Source organism: Limulus polyphemus, unplaced genomic scaffold (assembly GCF_000517525.1).
Source record: "Limulus polyphemus unplaced genomic scaffold, Limulus_polyphemus-2.1.2 Scaffold2216, whole genome shotgun sequence".
NCBI classification, from domain to species: domain Eukaryota; kingdom Metazoa; phylum Arthropoda; class Merostomata; order Xiphosura; family Limulidae; genus Limulus; species Limulus polyphemus.
This window is the reverse complement of record NW_013667826.1, coordinates 14,385-35,759: the sequence shown is the minus strand read 5'-3', so window position 1 is coordinate 35,759 and position 21,375 is coordinate 14,385. Positions and strand designations below refer to the sequence as shown.

Below are 21,375 nucleotides of genomic sequence, written 5' to 3'. Positions count from 1 at the left end.
TATTTAGGATAAACGAATGTAGTTTCATGTTACAATTTGAAGTCATTCTAGAAAGAAAAAAGGGTAATTTAGATTTGAATTCTTTTTTGGTGGTTACAAGGTTGGTCAATTTGTATTTAGGTTTTATAGATTATACAAATGAAATCTGAGATTTTTGAGATGAAGAAAAGTATTTTTAATCTTAACATAAAATCACTTTGCACATGGACCATTGAAAACAGATATTTGATACATTCATGGACAAATCTTTTTTTAGTTTATTTAAAGTACTTTACTAAAAAATATGACTTTTTGTATGTGAAAGACTTACAATGTTTACAGAAAGACTGCCAAATTTTGTGAAGATATATATAATATATTAAAAGTTAGTAGTACCAAAGTGGTAAAGTGGTTGGTCAAATTGACAGAGCCCATGTTGAGCAAGTTAACCCTTTGACTACGACCTACTTACATTGTAATTAGGTATGCAACTATTTTAAATTTGAAATGAAAGTTCCTATAAGTATGTAGTTTTTGAAAAATAAGATATTTAATTTAGATTTTTTTCTAAAGCAATGTTTTCTCATGCCTTTTTTTCTTTTTGTATGTTGCCTATCCAACATGTAAAATAATTTTTATTTTAAGATTAAAAATACTTTTATGCATCAGAAAATTTTCAAATTTCACATGTGAATTCCTTATAATAACCAGATAGTTATTAAATGCTTCTTAAGAAAAAAACTTTATATTTTGGCTGTTATTTTCATTAACAAATTCAGTCAATTTGACCAATCTCTTAACCACCACAAAAAAATTAGGAAATAAATATAAATTATGCCTTTTTCATTTTAGAATAACTACATATTATAATGCAAAAACATATATGTTTAGACTAAATAGCTTAAATCTCGTAACATTTATATATATTTATTATTTTAATTATTTTGACCTTTCAGCCATGCTTAGCTAACAATACAGAAGTTAGAATTATTCGGCACATATGCACTCATGTTACCATATCCAATAATACAAAACTGACCTGCCTTGGTTATGTTTTAGTGGAATAGTATTTTGTAAAATACAGTCACATTTCAGTTATTAAACATTATATATGTGTATAGATTATTACTATCTACAAATAACTTCATAAACCCATTTTTCTTAAACAATAGAACAGTAAATAAAGAAGTAAAGCAAACAATTATCTCTTCTAGTTCCAACCTTTGTATTCAGTTGCTGCTTGGCGTAGCTCGATAAGCCTTAAGAAATTTCACACATGGAGGATGTGAAACGAAATAATTTTTTTAAGATTATATATATATATATATATATACACATTTGAATAACCATAAATTACTATATCGACACAATAAAATTCAACTTTAATTTATGAAGCTTAGTAACTAAGCTGTACTTAGGTCTAAAAAAATATTAAATTTAGAGCAGACTAAAGACACAACCTACCTCCTTGAAATCTTGGTTCGAAAGTATGAGATGGTATCCTAACATTTTAAAATGGTTGAGAAAGCCACTAGGGGAACATTCTGAGCTTTCGATTATTTATATATATTTGTCATGTATAGAACTACGTATATATGGGACCGTTTCCAAAAATGGTAAGAGGTGAGTAGGGCCACTGCATTTCAATCAGCACATGAGCAATATCTCAGCAAATAGAAAAGATAGGAGGTTCTTATTTTATATTCTAGTTTCTCAATATCAGTAACTTGAGTGCCTAATTCATACAAAACTATAGCATTTGTATTCTTACATCACAAACATGTAATTTGAACCAGTGCTGCATTCAACATACCCCCACATGACACACAAAAATTGATGTTTAAGTTTTTTTTATATTTACTTTTAAGTTAAGAAATTAAATAATAATATATAGTATTAAAATTTGAATTATAATCTACAATTTGATACCAAATTTATTAACAAATTCATAAAATATTAGTTCAATAAAATTTCAAATGCGAGTCAACAAACGTGATGACATGTCCTTTGACCTGTGTGGATTAAAGGAATGTAAATGATTATATAGCATATGTCTTGACCAAACTTCCACCCTTACTTCTGAAGATAATGACATCAGAGTACCGAGACATGTTGAGTCCTTTTAGGGCTGGTCCTCGTGTCAACAAATTATTTATTGCATAATTATTTTAGTGTTGTACTCATTTAACTGTATATATTGCACAAGTGTCATCTATAATTATTTAAGGTTGTATTAAGAATCGTGTCATTTGGTTAAGTATATTAGCTGTGAAAAGGAAAATCAGCAGGTTCAATAACACTCCTTTGGCCTAGAAAGGGTTAAATAAGATACAAAAAATTTCTGCTGTTAACTGAAACTTTAAATAAGCCAAAAATAGTATTTATGTTGTTTGTCAATCAATTAATTTGCACTATAACTAACTGATTTATAAGTTACCTTGGAACATTTTATAATAGTATATAAAAAAAAGAAGTGACGATGAAAACAATGTTGAAATAACTTATTAGATATTATAAATAGACAAACATAATTCATATGTAATGTACGATACGCAAGGCATAAGTAATCCAACATGATACTGAACAGAGAATGATCCAAATGAAAGGAACTCACGCATGAATTTTCCCATTATAAAACTGAGTGTCCATAATCACGACCAAGTGGGCAGCAAGTGAAAGGCCCCAACAAAGGTTTCTGGATACAACAGCAACTTGAATGGCACCACTGTAAAACAACTGTTCCACTATTTTGCGATCTGCCAAGCTCAGTCCTTCATGCAGGTAAGCCACTCCATTACCTAATGTTTCTTTTAAAGTCTGCAAGGAAAAATGTAATAAAAAATTAACATTATATTTTACAGCTAAATATTCTTCAGAATCACTTGAAACAATCTTCTGATGCTTGTATGATTTAATAAATGGAAATTTAAAAATTCAAGTAGTTACAATATTTCAGTACATTGCAAATGGTATAACATGAACAAATGTGAGATTAATTCACTAAGTTAAAAAAAAATTGTTATTTAAAGTTAAACATATACATTCAAATATTTCTTATTCATTATATCAACAAAACAGACAAATGGTATTAAAGGCAAATTCATTTCACAGTTTTTGATTTTATTTTATACTTTGTACTTAAAAGCATTTTCATATATTAAACAAACAGCATTACCTTATCAGAAACTTTTTCCACAAAAGGTTCGAGGTCAGAATCTGTGCAGTGCAAGAAACGAGATGGCTGGCCTTCTGAGGCGCAGTAAGTAAGGATATCAATGGCAGTGAGTCGTGTCTGCTTGCGAGAAGGTACAAACACGATAACAGGTTTACGAGGAGAATATCGTAAGATGGCCTGATATATGGGCTTGCTCATAGCCAACAAACGAGAGGCATTATGGGTAATGTTAAAACCCTGTAGAACAAAAAAGGACAAAAAGTTAATGAAACTTTACCTCTCTATTCAAATAACATGATGTAATCAACAGAGTATAAAAAAAAACTATATATAAATGAAACTCATTCTGTACTTAAGCTAGTTATCAAGTTAATCAAACCTGACTCAATTACACAAATTATAATGGCATGATATGGATAAAACAGTAACATTGTATAAGTTAAGTGTATTAAAGACAACTCGGTTAATATTTTTTGTATGAGAGAGCCATTAAAACTCTCAATTGCAAAACAATATAAAATAAGCAGTGAAATTTGTTCTCTAAGATAATTTGAAGTTGCTAATAGTACTGGAGTACATAGAATAACCATATGTTAAAAGTGCAATACAAATAAGTTCAGAAAGAATAACCTAGTCCAAAAGGAGAAATGTACTAATACAGACTTGAATATGCAATTCCAAAGGCACAGGTCGAACGTTCGGGTGAAAATTGAATGAGGAATTGGTGCCAGCACCTAGCCACTGTGCGACATCTTTGGCATTAGCTAAAGATGAGCTTAGAGCAACAATACGGATCTGACGTTCAATCTGTGAGGAGATGTATCTCATTCGGGAACAAATCACTTCAATAATTGGCTGTCAAAATAAAGAAATATATTCAGAACAACAATTTCTATTCAAATTTTTCCATCTAGACAGTATTTAACACAGTTTTCGAATTATTACTAAGTGTGTTTGTTATCAAATATACATTACTATTTAATTCATTTCCTAGAGTATTAGCGTAAATATAAAAATGTGTTATGTGCCATAAAACATTTACAGTTTCAAATGAAATAATTTCTGACATCCTGTGAATAGAAACAAAGGAAACTTAATGAAACAAAGAAAAACATTCATGCAATGAGAATTTAAATGGTCAAATTTCACCAATTGTTCTTTGAGAAAAATCTTAAAGTTTGACCAATCAGAGAGGATGATATCTAATACATTAGCTACACACACACAAAAAAAAAAACTCAAGGAAAACAACATCAATATTACAATTAATCTTACTAATTACTGTTTGTCCCTTTACAGGCTCCATAACAACATAGTAGTCAAGAAAAACACCACCAATATTGCAACTAATACTGAAGTTTATGTATTTTACATAGAAAATCTATGTTGGTAAGTTCTTTGCACTCAGTCTTGTAATAGGAATAAATGCAAACTGTGAAACACCTATGCCACCCACTAATGTTATGTTCTATGTTTAAGTGCTCCTAACTTAAATAGCCTTGACCTATCACCTTCAAAAGTTAAGCAGTTTTAGAACTTTACATGTAGTAGCTGTTGTATTAATTTGGTCAAAATCCATTCACAAGATCAGAACAGACAAACTAATATGCCCCACTATGCTCTGTTTAGCAGTGGGGAAATAAAAAACATAAAATTACTCAATATGATGCAAATATTTGGACCTGACAGATATGGAAGGATATAAAAACAAATCAACAATTTGAGTTAATTTAAAGAAATATGTCATGTGATAATCACCAAAAACAAAAAAGAACAAAGCAACCAAGATAAACATTAATTCATGAAAAGTAAATATTTCTAAAAATTTTTATTATTCTTTTAGTAAACATAATTAGACCAAAAGAAAAAAACAAAACTGATAAATTTTCTTATCTTTACATATGTACAAACACGTTAATGCAAAATTGATACATACACCATCAGCTCCCCCTAGCAGCTGAAGTTCGTCCATAATAAACAAGTTGACATTCTGCACATTTTTCCTCTGTTTCCATCGTCGTGACAATACATCCCATTTTTCTGGTGTTCCAATAATAACATTACCCTGAAAACACAAATTAAACCTTTCTATACTGGCAGGGTATTAATGATATTTCCAGGTCTTTTACATTTTGATATTGAAATGTTTAATTAAACTTCATATAAGCATTCAGAATTTACCTAGTTTTTGCAAAAAGAATATTAAATTACTTTTTCTTTACATTATACCAATGAGTATAGCCAAAAATTATAGCTTATAATTCATATTTTAATAGTATATGTAATTTTAAGTTCTTGATTTTATAAGGAAATATTAATAAATCCTGAAATTTCCCTAGTGTGAGAAATGTGACATTTTTTCTCTAGGCAGCCCCTCTTCTGTAATTTATTCACCATCCCTTCAATAAGTACGAAATTAAACATAAATTACTCCCTACCAAAAAGTCATCCTTAATACAAAATTTTTATACCCTTCAGTCTTGTTTGGTTAGAGCCAGCAAATAGAAAATCAGATCCCTCTTGCCACACCCACCTGTCACATTCTCTCTTTCAGGATTTGTTAATAGTTCTCTCTCTTACATTTAATATTAAATTATTTATAACCAATAGAAAGTCAAGGTTTTCATCTATCAACTGATGTATTATATTGCCTTGTTTTCTGAACAAAAAACTGTTATCTCTCAGTTAGTACAAGCTTCATTCCCACAGGAATGATATCGACTAGCTTGGATGAATTTGTAACAGCTCTTGTTGCATAGTTAGAAAGCCAGACAAATTGTGATAATTATGGGACATTGTCTGCTTTTTGCATGTTATTATTCTATGTTCTTTGGTACATTATTTAATTAAACAAAAATTATTTAGTCTATTAGTACAAAAAAGTAGGGTTAAGCGTGAATGACAGTCAACATCAAGAAGACGACGACCCTGGTAAGTACTTTATTTCTTGTTTTTCATGTTTATTCTTTATTTATTGTTATAAAAGTAACTATGTAAAAGTAGGAATCTCTTTTGGTTAGTTAAAGTTAGATTAGGTAAAATTAATAATAACATAATAAAAATGGTTTTACCCTTATCTATGTTATGCATCATAGCATGAGTTTTCCCAATAATATTTGTTATTAAGATCAATTTATATTTAATAGTTATAATTTCTTTTTAATAACAAGTTATGTTATTTTTATGTTATTTAAATACATTAAATATAACAGTATGTCCAATAAAAAAGGATTTGTGTCACCGTACTTGCTAAACCAAACTTACATGATGTTAGCCAATAGAAATCTCCTGTAGCTTTCAGAGATAATTTAATAGAAACAATAATCAGAAGTGAAAAATATGTTAAAAGAAAGTATACAGAGTGTGGATGGTGAGCTGTTCAACAAACTTCACTGCACAAAAATGTTGCAATTACTCACAAATCCATATTATTTGCTTTTCAAGGAATTGAGAACGTTTTATTTATTTTTTTCTTGAAAGTTTATGTAGTCTAGTTGCTGATTTCATTACTTCCAATAGAAACTTGTTGAATGGTATCAATACAGCTTTTATTACTAAATCTTTGACATACTACCAAACAACCACAAAAACAAGACAAGACTCACTCACTTTAGCCAATAATTTTAAGTCGGTACTGGTTTCTCCTGTCAATAAAACAACCTTTTTACTAAGCTGTACACTAAACTTATTGATCCAATCAGCATAAACTTGTTCTGCCAGTGATTCCTTGGGTGTAATGTAAACACATCGCCCTTCAGGATTATTTGAAAAAAGCCTCAAAATAGCAAACTCTGCACAGATTGTCTTTCCACTTCCAGTAGGTGCTCCAATGAACACATTGTCTTCACTGTTATAAACAGCATTAAATACTGAAATAAAATTTTATAGCAAATGAGGATCCTATTAGCCTCTACTATACATCTTTTATTTGTTTTAGTTTTTAGCTTTTTTCAGTGTGCTTATTTTTTATTTTGAATAAACAGAGTACAAAGTTTATTTTGATGCCATAATACTACATAAAAAAAACGAAACACATTTCAAGGTTGCCCGTTATGATAGATTATTACGTATAAAAAAACAACTTTATTTACAAGTCTTCCATTACCAACCAATACTAACGAGAGACCAATAAAAAGACACATATCTTTTAACACAAGAAGTTGAATGTTTTTAATGAGGTATCAGATTCATAAATATTTGTAGATTTGTATGCTATGAATTTCAGTATAGTCATAATTCTACTGTAGCCTAAGTTAAGGATCTTGAATTTAATTTATTGTCTAACATTGATTTGTTATAGGAAAAATTGAAATTTCATTTCTTCAACTTGTATTTGAATTGGATTAAGGAAGGGAAATTTTTCATTATAAAAGTTTCAAAAGTTAAGACTCCTCAATAGAAATTCCCGAAACTTCATTTCCTAAACTTGTATTTCAATTGGGTTAATGAAGGAGAATTTTTCACAACAAATTTTCAAAATGTATATTCCCCAATAGAAATTTATTTTTCTCACCTTGTGTTTGAATTGGATTAAAGAAAGGGAACTTTTCACTATAAAGAGTTTCAAAAGTTAGATTCCTTAGTGCTGAAACTGGGAGGGGCTGTAAATCAAGAAGCTCCGTTGGGGGAGGGTACTTTTCAGGAAGAATCAAGTGTCGAAAGGAGACAGGAAGTTGAGTCTCAGATCCTTGAATAAAAAAATATATATATATTCTTTGTAACTGATAATCTTTTACAATTTGCAAAAAAAATAAGGTCAAACAAACACTTAACGTATTTCCCCATATATGAATTAGTGATAAATATACATTTCCTATAAAAATCAGCATCATTCTGGGAGCTTTATGTTTTACAAACACTTTATAAATACCACAAATGAGGGAGGCAACAACAAAATCTCCATCATCAAATCATTGTTCAGTTATCTCCTGAATTCATTAAATTTGCTTTATGTTCAATTGATAATTGAAACTGTTGATACTTGTTGAAACTCCACTATCACAGAATTGAGAAAAAAACAGACAACTGTACATTTTACAAAAACTTCACTTATTAATGACCATGATATTGTCAGTAAAGCCATCATCAGATGCCTTTACTGGTGAAACCACATTAATACATGAAGCTTGTACAATTGGCTTTGTTCTTTTCCTCAATTATATTTAATTGTTATTACTTCTGAAGAGAACATCTATTAACACAATGTATCTGTTTTTGCAACATTTTAGGACATAATGTTAGGAAATTGTACAGAGAAAATTAAACTAAATTAAAACTTAGCTCAATACATAACTATGCATCCAAAAACAGTAAAAAACATTTATCCAAGTTATAGCAACTTATGACAGGAAAGCAGGAACCATGATCATGTTCCAAAGTAGGGCTAACTCATTAAAAAAAAATATCCAATTTCTGCACAGTACAGTAACCCAATCCAGAACAACGAGTCTTGGATTTGTCCCATAGCATGATAATTCATAACAGAAAAAACTGATTTTGGACTTCTCCCACAGTGTGGTTGACCATCAGGGGATTATGAAACAAGTAATTATTAATATTTAGGATCCTATATGCATCATCTTAAATACATCTTGCGCTCTTGAAAAATGAAATTTATTCAACTTTCTCTCATAAAAAATACTCAGTATCTTAAAAAAAACTTTCAAATATTGATACATTTTCATCACTGACTTGTTCATAAGTAAAAGTATATTTAATACCAATCAAACTAACTGATATTTGTTTATAGTTAACATACAAAAAAGTTAAAATCAATAAATTACCCATAGTAACAAAAAAGAAGAAAAAAAAAAAATTACAAATCACAAAATATTTACTTACCAATCCATCTATCTGAAACTATTCTGATGAAATACTGGGGTGGTAGTGGTTCAAATACTGGTACAAAAAACTTTACTACATGTTCATCTTCCGCAAATTTGCTGTAAATTATAAGAAAATGTATCCATTTGTACATTGCATAACTTGTAAGTTTGTAAGAAGTAACAAAAGTATCTTCATTCTCTATATGTATAAAAATTTGCTGCCCAATGAAAATTTCTGTTACATTTTTTTTCTTATTTCAAAATTATCAAAAACTTCTTTACAAATGAAAATAAAACATTCAAATACATTTACATTAGTCATTTTTTAAATATGAAAGAACACAGAAGTTAAAGTCCTATCATGTGACCCACTACGTTTATTTAATGTAGGAAAATCCTATTGAAAAGATCGTAGATATTAGTCCTAACGTCACCCACTATGTTTATTTAATGTTGGAAAAGCCTATTTAAAAGATCGTAGATGTTAGTTCTAGCATGTGATACATAATGTTTATTTAATGTAGGAAAAGCCTATTTAAAAGATTGTATATGTTAGTCCTAAAAAGTGACCCACAATGTTTATTTAATGCAGGAAAAGCCTTTACACACATTATTCTTCAGAATGTTAATACAATTTTGTCAGTACAATAAAATGTCCAAAACATTTACAGCAGTGTATCTTACACAACATTTTTGACTACAAACCTAAAATAATCTACAGAGTTTGACTGAAGACGATAGGGCAGCAAAATAATATATATATATATATATATATAAGTTGTGTATCTGTTTAGAATAACTAGTATATACAATAAAGAGTGGCCAACACAAAATATATTTATATATATAACACTTGAGATATAAGGAATATTAAATAATGTATTTCTCATGACCAGTTTCTTTTAGATATCAAATTTATAAAAGGTTAAGAACTCTTACATTTCATGATCAAGGATAACACATCTGGATGAGCAATCTATAAATATAAAGCCTACCTCTTCAACAGAAAATACTCATGATGAAGAATGACTTCACTGTCTACATCCTCAACCAGGATCCAGAAAGCCTATAGAAAACACAACAAACATTACACTTCTGAAGGTTCACTAATATTTACCTTTTCAATTAAGTAAAGCTGAATAATGCATTTTATTTTACATTTAAATAATTAAAGCAACCAAGAAACAAAATCAAATGATGCAAATACCAGTATGATAATGATTTGATCTTTAGTTTGATATGTTATCCATTCAAAAAAAAAACTATATAAAAATGCTGGTGAGCCTCGAATGTAGAAAAATACTATTGAAACAATAATGTAATGAATGTGAAAAAGAGAATGGCACAAACTTCTTGTTACAGTTACTATCTTCCACCTGGATTAACAAGGGGGAATAACCTACATACTACTGAATATGGTAGCTGTGTGTGTGTGTGTGTGTCTCTCTCTCTCTCTCTCTCTATATATATATATATATATATACACACACACACACACACACACATAATATATATATATTTATATATATATGAACTATCAATTCCAGAATATTTTCAACATGTTACTGTAAACTAACAGACAAACCTGTATATCAGTAGGCTTTGAAGTTAACAAGAATAACATTTTAAATACTCAAGTGTGAAATTAAACCAGTAACATGTATTATAGAGTTAAAGTATCTTAAAGAGAAGAAATAAAAATAAAATATTTTTATGAAGTTCAATAATTAGCATTGTTTGTAAACTTAATATGTATACCACTTAAAGGTTTACCAGAAAATAAATACAAAATATACATAACTTCAAAACACGTGAAACGCCAATTTCAAATACTTCGTGAAGGGAATAAAACAATGGTTTGAAGAAGTACTGAACTGATTAATTCACTGTACATAAAGCAGGTTTGTGTCTCAATTACACATAGGAGCACATAAAATAAGTATCAATAAAATCATAAAACAAATATTTCACCAAATTAAACAAAATTCAGTCTGTGATGATTATAATAATTCGACATTTTAGAAAATAAATTATAACTTAATAGTTTTGTTTATTATTATTATTATTTAGAAATGTAAAACAAAAATACCTCAGATGTTCCATGAACTTTTTCATCCCATTGGAAGTCTGGAGTGATGGTCAGTTCGACTCGAAGGGTAGAACGGGTAATAGGCTGAATGTGTGCTGATAGCTCCAGCTTGGGAAACTGATGAAGGTACTTATGAACAGTCTTTCCCAGCTTGGGCATTCTCAGAAGCTCCCCTATTTCGTTAGGACCAAGATCGTAAAGTCGCTCCCAAGGAAAGTTCTTCTTCTCAATTTTTTTCACAACCTCTTCTGGGATTTTTTTGAACTGTCTCAGTGGAGACATAGACTGCCACCTGAAAATACACTACATGTTGAAACAAAGAAAAAAATATATCTAATGACATTTCAACTGTGTTTGGGTCATAAGGTTGGTTGGACTACATCAAAGAAACACTCTGGTAAATATATTTGTAATGCTTCTTTCCCCACTCATAGTTTAGGTTAAATTCCATGGAATATAAAATTAAATACTTTCAATTATTAACTACTTACATTCTTTTGTCAATCATCTTGCAAAGAGACATTGCTTTGTCTGTTAGCTGGGCCCAGCCTCGGTGTAGAACAATTTCAAATATAGCTCTCATTAGTCTAGCTGCACTCTGTGTTACATACACCATGTCTGCCATCAATGCCAAGCCTTCCAGCTTTAACTGAGATATGTAAGCTTGAAGTAGGACGTTGACCTTGGCACTTGTTTCTTCAATGCTTTCCTTGATGGGGATGGGAACTCGTTCCATCAGTTTCTGAAGCTCTAGTTTCTCTTCCTAGAAGTAAAAACCCTTCAATATCAGAAGCATGTTATATTTACTCTAAGTTTATCTTAAAGAACATTTTGGTTTTTAGAAAATATGAAATTATAATCAATGTTGTCGTTCCTTGATTTGTACATTTAAAACAATGTTGGTAAACAGTTAAACGAGTGATCTGTATGTTTACAACAACGTTTGTAAATACAGTTAAAAGAGTGGTTTGTACACTTACAACAATGTTTGTAAACACAGTTAAAAGTGATTTGTACATTTACAACAATGTTGATAAACACAGTAAAAAGTGATTTGTATGTTTACAACAATGTTGATAAACACAGTAAAAAGAGTGATTTGTATGTTTACAGCAATGTTGATAAACACAGTAAAAAGAGTGATTTGTATGTTTACAGCAATGTTGATAAACACAGTAAAAAGAGTGATTTGTATGTTTACAACAATGTTGATAAACACAGTAAAAAGAGTGATTTGTATGTTTACAACAATGTTGATAAACACAGTAAAAAGAGTGATCTGTATGTTTACAACAACGTTGATAAACACAGTAAAAAGAGTGATCTGTATGTTTACAACAATGTTGATAAACACAGTAAAAAGAGTGATCTGTATGTTTACAACAACGTTGATAAACACAGTAAAAAGAGTGATCTGTATGTTTACAACAACATTGTTAAACAGTTAAGAGAGTGATCTGTATGTTTACAACAACATTGTTAAACAGTTAAGAGAGTGATCTGTATGTTTACAACATTGGTAAACACAGTAAAAAGAGTGGTTTGTATGTTTACAACAATGTTGGTAAACACAGTAAAAAGATTGGTCTGTATGTTTACAACAATGTTGGTAAACACAGTAAAAAGATTGGTCTGTATGTTTACAACAATGTTGGTAAACACAGTAAAAAGATTGGTCTGTATGTTTACAACAATGTTGGTAAACACAGTAAAAAGATTGGTCTGTATGTTTACAACAATGTTGGTAAACACAGTAAAAAGATTGGTCTGTATGTTTACAACAATGTTGGTAAACACAGTAAAAAGAGTGATTTGTATGTTTACAACAATGTTGGTAAACACAGTAAAAAGAGTGATTTGTATGTCTACAACAATGTTGGTAAACACAGTAAAAAGAGTGGTTTGTATGTCTACAACAATGTTGGTAAATACAGTAAAAAGAGTGGTTTGTATGTTTACAACAATGTTGGTAAACACAGTTAAAAGAGTGATTTGTATGTTTACAACAATGTTGGTAAACACAGTTAAAAGAGTGATTTGTATGTTTACAACAATGTTGGTAAACACAGTTAAAAGAGTGAATTTGTATGTTTACAACAATGTTGTTAAACACAGTTAAAAGAGTGGTTTGTATGTTTACAACAATGTTGGTAAACACAGTAAAAAGAGTGATTTGTATGTTTACAACAATGCTGGTAAACACAGTAAAAAGAGTGATTTGTATGTTTACAACAATGCTGGTAAACACAGTAAAAAGAGTGATTTGTATGTTTACAACAATGCTGGTAAACACAGTAAAAAGAGTGGTTTGTATGTTTACAACAATGCTGGTAAACACAGTAAAAAGAGTGGTTTGTATGTCTACAACAATGCTGGTAAACATAGTAAAAAGAGTGATCTGCATGTTTACAACAATGTTGTTAAACACAGTTAAAAGAGTGGTTTGTATGTTTACAACAATGTTGGTAAACACAGTAAAAAGAGTGATTTGTATGCTTACAACAATGTTGGTAAACACAGTAAAAAGAGTGGTTTGTATGTTTGCAACAATACTGGTAAACACAGTAAAAAGAGTGATTTGTATGTCTACAACAATGCTGGTAAACACAGTTAAAAAAGATGCTTACTTCTCTGATATTGATATTCTTGAACTCTGATGACAATGAGAAAACTCTGAACAGCTCAATCTCACTTAATGTTGGTTTAAGTAGAGTGTTGTAGGTGGACATGGTTTCATGAGTACAGTAGTAGTGGCTAGCAATACGTCCTAACTCGGTGACCTGGAAAGTACATAAAAAACTTAGCAGTGGTATTCCTCTCTTCAAGAAAATCTGATTTGATGAAATATGACTTTACTCAAACTATACATATGTTAAATAAGTTAAATGAAGAAGTATGTAAGAACTACAGTACATTATTAAAATCTGTAAATTTGTACAAAGTACTGCTAACACGAATTCAAGGAATATTTACTGTGATCGACTAAGAAAAAAATAATTATTAACTTTCATCTTCAGCTCTTTCTTAACCCTATTTCTTAAGTACCAGTAAGAGAATGCTTTAATACAAAGATCTTGTCTGCACTTCCCAACACAATTTCCTCCTTAAGAAAGGAAAAAATAAAATAAAATCTATGATCACATTATTATGACTTGAAAAATGATAAAAAAGGCAACCTGAAAATTTCCAGTTTTCTTGTCAAATTTGATAGAATTGTTCTTGTCTAGAATACAGGCTGCAGAAAAAATCAGGTCAGCTCTGTGCTGTTCTAGCAGAGGGTCCGACTTTAATTCATCATGAGAAATACTATACAGGGTCGGGGCTCTTAACATCCTAATATACAGGTAGGTGTAGCCCAGCCACAAAGAAGCTTCTTTAATGTTCTGGACATTACCAAGAACTATTTCTGCATTAAGCATGTCTGGGAGTTTGCTGACCAGCTGGCTCTCTATCGGCAGCTGCAATATTAAATTAACTATACTTCAAGTACATATTCAAATATTACACAAACCAGCAAAGTATCTTAACTGCATAATCCTGTGGAATATAGTTAAGTAATAATATTAAATAAGAGCAATTCAAGTTTTATGTGAGATTATTTTTAATATTTATACCTATGTGACTGAAAAACAATAGTTTATAATTCTGATGATTGAAAACATATGCTTGAAAGAATCATTTCACCTGTACTTAATTTTTAATTATAAACGTTTTCTGTCAATTTTTATGAGTTCCATTTGTATAACTTTTGCCTCAAAACCTTTAATTGGAAAATTTGTTTCAAAATAATAAGTGCAACAAGGTTATTTAGGGTTAGAACAAAAGCAATAAATTTTCAACAATACTGAGAGAAAGCTGTGAAATACAGAGAAATGTACAGAAAAATGTGTGGCCGACACATGTTGTGGAAATGTTGACTACAAATTTCTTCTTCCCGACAGTAGTTTTAACCACTTCTTTGTATCATGATTTAGGCTTATAACCTTGTTTCCTCTTATTTCAAAGCCAATATATAACACATTAAGATACAGTTATAAAAGTGAAGCTTACTTATACAAATTCAGTGTTTTATCTTACTAACCTGTTGATTAAGAAGGGACAAGTAATACTGCAGTTCACTGTGATTGGTCATCAGTATTCCCTCCCCTTTAGTGTCATACTGGGGTCTACCTGCTCGACCTAACATCTACCAGAAAAGATTCAGGTTATATAATGCAAAACATTTTAAACTCGTAAACCTCTTAATCAATGAATACAAAAAATATTTTAAAAAGCAATGAATAATCACACCAAAAAAAAAAAAGGGATGACCTGATCCCAGTTTGTGTCACTTTTACAAATAATGCCAAGGTTTTCTATTGAAACACAATATCCATAATAAATTATGAAGCATTTACTTGCACTTTGTAATACCCTTAAAACAAACATTTTCATTTACTGCTATTGTGACAAGGGTCACTAACCACTAAGTTGCTTTCTTTCAGACGTAATTAATTGTTTGTCACTTATCAACCCCTCTTTGATGTCTGGTTCACACTTATCCAAGGATAGTTGATTAACTTTATTCAAACATAAAACCAAAGGAGTTAAAAAAAGCTACATCGAAAATCCACTGGGCAGTAAAACCTAGTTGCAACATAATGATGGCTTATAAGACATACATATACACAATGACAACCAGAGAGTAGTAAGACATAGCTACATCACAATGACAGCCAGAGAGTAGTAAAACATAGCTACACTGTATAGCAATTGGCAAGTAAAATATAGCTACATAGCTGTATAAAATATTTTTCTCCCATTCTTCTCACATGGCCGAACCATGCCAACATCCTCTTCTTGATTTCTAAGTGTGTCAAGTCCTGCACACTTTAGCATCTCTGTGTTTGGTATTTTCAGGATCTTACTCGTACATTTCCTGCAGAAACTGCTTAGTCTCTTGATATATCTAACACATTTCTGAGCCATAAAGTAGAGATTACAGCAAACAAGTCTTGTATATAATCGCATCTTAACCTTACTTTAATAGTGTGCTGTTATTCCATGCTCGTTTCTGTAAAAGCCCAAAATTATCAGCTACTTTTCAAATTCTTTTACTCAATTCAGTCTGAAGGTCAAGATACCTGTGGATCACGGAACTCAAGTAGCAAAAGTTGTCAACACCACCAAGAGATTTACCCTCCAAAGTTCTGGTACTGGTTCTCCTACCTTTTGGTACATACATGCCCACAGTCTTCTTGATACTTATTGTCAACCGAAAGTCTTATATGATGCAGAAAAGCTATTCACATTATCTGCAAATAGGAAATCTCCCAGAATTAGCTCTTTCACTTTGGTTTTCACTCTAAGCCTTAAGATGTTGAACAAACCTCTATCTATTATATATTATGAGCAATTTTCATGTATTGCTGAAGAGAGGAATACCACTGCTAAAAAATTTTATGTACTTTCCAGGTCACCGAGTTAGGACGTATTGCTAGCCACTACTACTGTACTCATGAAACCATGTCCACCTACAATACTCTACTTAAACCAACTTTAAGTGAGATTGAGCTGTTCAGAGTTTTCTCATTGTCATCAGAGTTCAAGAATTTCAAACAAGGTTTTACAAAATTGCTAAATTCACAAACATTAACTTTGTGAATAATAATATACATAATGAAGTATTAAAAGTAAAACCCATTGACCAAAATCAAACTATTTATACATTTTTATGTAAAAGCCACTTGTCTATAAAGCCCAGATTTATTTATTATCCCACATGTGGTCTTAATACACAGGTTTAAGTGTATATTTCCAACTAATATATATTTATTTGGGAAACATATATACAGATTATTAAAAAGACAAAACAAAATCAAAGCACCTGTACAAACTTTGATAAGTCCTATCAGTTAAGGTGTATTTTATGTTTATGACAACAAACATTACAAGTGCATGCCTCCATAACTTTCAAGCAATGTGTTATAAACACAGGACCTCTCCCTCTCAAGTAGAGGCAAAGTGGTGTTTTGGGGTGACAGGTCACAAAACAAGAAATTCTGGGAACTGTTTTTTGGAGGTGTTGCATAACTGTTGAAATGTCTAGAATCTTCTGCATCTAAATATGCAAACCATATGATGGTAACATATACGAGTCAGGAGTCATGAGCAGCTAAAGAGAAAAAAGGATTTCAGAGTGGCCACACCACTTTACCAGCAATGGTCACACATTGATTATCTCTTTCTTTGATTCTCAAATCAATGCATTCTTTCTTTGTCGCCTGTTTGAGGTTGAATAAATTATTTTGATCTTCTTATTTGAGAGGAGGCTACTACTACTATCACTACAGTTCTTTTCAGCATCAAACCTATTTCTGAATGCTACCACAGCATCTTTGGGCTTCACAGATGGATTTTCGTTAACAAAGGCTGTCAATAAGTCTATTGTGACCTCATACACAGTGACAACACAGGTTGCAAGTTGAACCTTTTAGAAAATTGTACATGCAGGTAATCAAGAGAATAATGGTGACTGATGACAACATGCCAAAGAATAGCTAAGTTTCAGCTATGGTCAGCAGGACTAGAAGACATCTGCTGGAATTTGGTCTGAAGAACATGTGCAACGAAGAAGAAAACTTATGTAGTAGACCCATCAGTTACATAACAAGAAGTACTGTCATCAACTATATATCATCATCAGATGACGAGGCCAGCCATAACTTGGTCAACTTTTGTCTGATTTGGAAACTGAAAATTGTAATCATCATATCTCATTATACAAGTTTCAACAAAATCAAATAACCTCTGATTTTTTACATCTGATCTCAGCCACAAGACACCTTTGGTTGAGAGATCTTGTTCTAGACAAAATCTTTTCCACATATGATATTATAACAATCTAGACTTCTAATACAATATCAGTGTAAAAAAACTTTATCACAAGATTAGATTTGTGTAATGTTGGAGTTTGTAAAGAACTAAGTGTATGTACATGAGTATATATACAGTAACTAAACACTTTTAGCTACCTGAAGGATATCCAAAGCTCCTAGTTCAACCCAACGTCCTTTTTCTGGATTATACACCTGAGTACCCTTTATTATGACGGTGTGTGCTGGAAGATTGACTCCCCAGGCTAGTGTTGCAGTGGAAACTAACACTTGAATGTGTCGATCAGCAAACAGATCTTCTACAAGAGTACGGTCCACTCTGTTGTGTTAAAAAATAATACCGTTATTGTTGCTTTGTTGGCTTCTTTATAATTATCATTAATGAATACATGGCAGTATAATACCACTGTAATAAAAAAATGTTTATGAAAAGGCATCGAGAAAAAGTAACAAATATTATAGCTTCAACATTACAACAACCACCTTTTCCAACTTATTATAGACATAATATGTAAACAATTCCAAGGTCAAATGTACACAGTCAACATAAAAAAAGTTATTGAAGAGAGAAATTAATAAATTTTCCCAACCCATGACAGAAAACCAGCCCATCTATACTAAACTTAAAGCATTTTTCAAAACTATGTACTCCGATTTGACATACATGTTAATTACTAATAAAAAGAGCTGATTTTAAACTTTGGGCTTTCAACAGTACTTTTTGAAATGGTGTCACAATATATTAGATAACCTACACAAGTTCTTAAAGATTTTCAAGAGGAAGAAGTTACAGATATCTTTCCAAATAATCCCAAAAGAAATTTTTAATATTGCAGAACAAAGAAAGATGAGAAGCATAAGAACTTTTTCTAAATACTTACCTGGTCATTCCAGCATGATGAATGGCAAAACCATATGGCAATAGATCTTTCAACTCCAAGTTCTTGAAAATAAAATGAAATAAAATATCTAAATAAAGCCACATTAGCTCATATGCATCACTTTACATGCTTAATAGTACAATTACAAAGATTGATGAACAAATATACATCACAGTTCTTGTTAGGTATTACTGTCAGGTGAAACCTGGCACACCGTGCTTACCTTAACCTGTTCTGCCTCTGTCCGGAGCACCTCTGTAGATGCTGATCCTTCCCGTAAAAAGTGGCCTAAAGTATCCTTCTCTAAACACATGTCCCTTACAGCCCGAGCAGTCTTTCCAGTTTCTTTCCGTGAGTGGACAAAGACCAACACCTACATAAAAAACAAGGAAGATACTATCGAAATTTAGTATCAGCCAACTTTAAAAGCAAATTAAGATAAAAAATTATATGCTTTTCATTTTCAAAAGTTTCATTTAATCAAATAAATTTTTCTGATAAAACTAATGGGTTAAACAATTTTATTAGAATTTTAGGATGCAAGTATCATCTGAACAATGTGCATGAAATATGAAGATAAAACAAACTAAAAAATAAATCTATCACAAAACAAAACCAAAACCCTCATACTAGTAGATTAAAATGAAAGAAACAAATATATATATAAAAATACTTGGATTTCATGTGTATGAGAATGTCACAGCTTTTATTGTAAAAAGATTAACAAACTCTGCAGTTTATTCTTTTCCACATACTTTTATACCACAACTTTTTTTTCAGTAGTGATAAAAATATAATACAAAAAAACAACAAACCACATCTGATTTTTTCCTGCATGTTCCATTATTTTTTTGTACAAGATTTCACAACTTTATTTTTTCAGTAGTGATAACAATATAATACAAAAAAAACTGATTTTTTTCCTACATGTTCCAGTACTTTTTCATGCAAGATTTCATGACTTTCTATTTTTTCTGTAGTGATAAAAACTATAATAAAAATAAACCACACCTGATTTTTTCCTGCATGTTCCATTACTTTTTCGTACAAGATTTCGTTCATAACTTGGAATCGTTTGATAGCTTTCTTTTCTGTGATTCCTATGTATTGTTGTTCCAAGGGAACAGGGCGGAAACTGTTGTCAAAATAATAAAGTCCATTGGTAGGTTCGACCCTGAGAAATGTTGCAACGTCCTTGTAGTTAGGCAACGTAGCACTAAGCCCAACTAGCCTTACTTCTTCTTGAGTCATTTCAATGTTACGAATAGTTCTGTATAAAGATTTAAGAAAGTTATAAAAGTCACTTAAAACCTAAACAATATAATAATTTAAGTTTCAGAAATTTACAGAAAAGATACTGAGATTTGAAGTATTATCATAACATAAAATAAAAATCAACATTTCTTTAAGATACAGTGAGTAATGTAACTTTAGGTTAAACATGTTTTCAAATATGAAACGAAAATGAACAGTTAAAGAGCAATATTGACAGTTTTAGGACTTTAACATGAAACAATTTATTTTCTCCACTATATTAAAACCAACTAAAATTACAGTTATGATGTAACCTCAGCTCTTAAATCTTACATAAAAATGTAAAATTCTCTTAGTAGTTATTAAAAGTAAATATTTAGTTATGTATTAAATGAGTTACAAAAAAAGCTAAAAATGGGATATTAAAGAAATAAATATACTCATTTGAATGCTTTGCCAAAATTAACCCAGTAAATCATCAGTAAATGTGTTTTCAGAAGTTCTTGTGTTATTTTTCTCTCTTTTTTTTTTGTTAATTGAAAGTATAAGGGTAATATTTTTTAGGTTTTATTATAAGGCTTTGACAGAATAAAAATGGTAATAGATCTCGATGTTCCAAGCATAACTATAAACATCCAGTTTAATCTTTTAGGGTAAAACATCCTATTATTTGCAAAAAGTATTTCAGTGACAAATGAAAGAGTTTCCAAACCTATAAAAAACAACTATTTTGACATTATTTAAAAACCAAATTTAAATGAAATTATCTGTTTTACATATATAAAATCTGCTTTAAAAACTTATCATACTTATTCTATAAAAACTGTATCTTAATCCAACTTTTTTTTTTCTAACTAATAAATGATAGTGATTTGACTATGAGAAATGATGCACTCATTAAATTAATGGCAACAAAAAAATATAAATTCCAAATGAAGACAAAAGAAGTACAGTTAATCCTTTTCACATCAGCAAGGTGACACTGTGTCATCTCTGTTAGCTTTATTCTCATGCTTACCATAACTGCATGAAATTGTGGTACTCATTTTCTACATATCTAGCTTGTTTCAAAAACTTATAAGACTTGGTTTAGTATTCATTTATTGTAGGTGGTGAATTTTTTGAAATTTTGTTGTGAAACATTGTTTATAAAAAAACATTAACAAAATATTTCTTTTTTGTCTTGGTTTCTGTTTTTTTTGTGTGTAAATCTATTCAACTTGTTTTTTTTTTTCCATTGGTGGTAGTGTCCAGGGTCACTGATGAGAAGTAGAATTATCTGAAACTAGTCTGGGTC

General features: G+C 30.5%; 1 protein-coding gene across 1 annotated transcript in view; it reads right to left on the bottom strand.

Moving 5' to 3' along the window:
- Positions 1-21,375, bottom strand: part of LOC106466300 (U5 small nuclear ribonucleoprotein 200 kDa helicase-like) — a 54,910-nt gene that overhangs the window by 21,597 nt on the left and 11,938 nt on the right. Inside the window, exons 6-22 of the mRNA XM_013926569.2 lie at positions 19,836-20,094; positions 19,048-19,197; positions 18,825-18,886; positions 18,082-18,262; positions 15,150-15,254; positions 14,245-14,526; positions 13,696-13,848; positions 11,560-11,831; positions 11,069-11,360; positions 9,975-10,045; positions 8,996-9,096; positions 7,668-7,841; positions 6,764-7,023; positions 5,091-5,219; positions 3,818-4,009; positions 3,155-3,391; positions 2,594-2,796 (exon numbers count right to left, since the gene is read on the bottom strand). Coding sequence (XP_013782023.2) covers positions 2,594-2,796; positions 3,155-3,391; positions 3,818-4,009; positions 5,091-5,219; positions 6,764-7,023; positions 7,668-7,841; positions 8,996-9,096; positions 9,975-10,045; positions 11,069-11,360; positions 11,560-11,831; positions 13,696-13,848; positions 14,245-14,526; positions 15,150-15,254; positions 18,082-18,262; positions 18,825-18,886; positions 19,048-19,197; positions 19,836-20,094 — 3,123 coding nt within the window. The remainder of the gene's footprint in view (positions 1-2,593; positions 2,797-3,154; positions 3,392-3,817; positions 4,010-5,090; positions 5,220-6,763; positions 7,024-7,667; positions 7,842-8,995; positions 9,097-9,974; positions 10,046-11,068; positions 11,361-11,559; positions 11,832-13,695; positions 13,849-14,244; positions 14,527-15,149; positions 15,255-18,081; positions 18,263-18,824; positions 18,887-19,047; positions 19,198-19,835; positions 20,095-21,375) is intronic.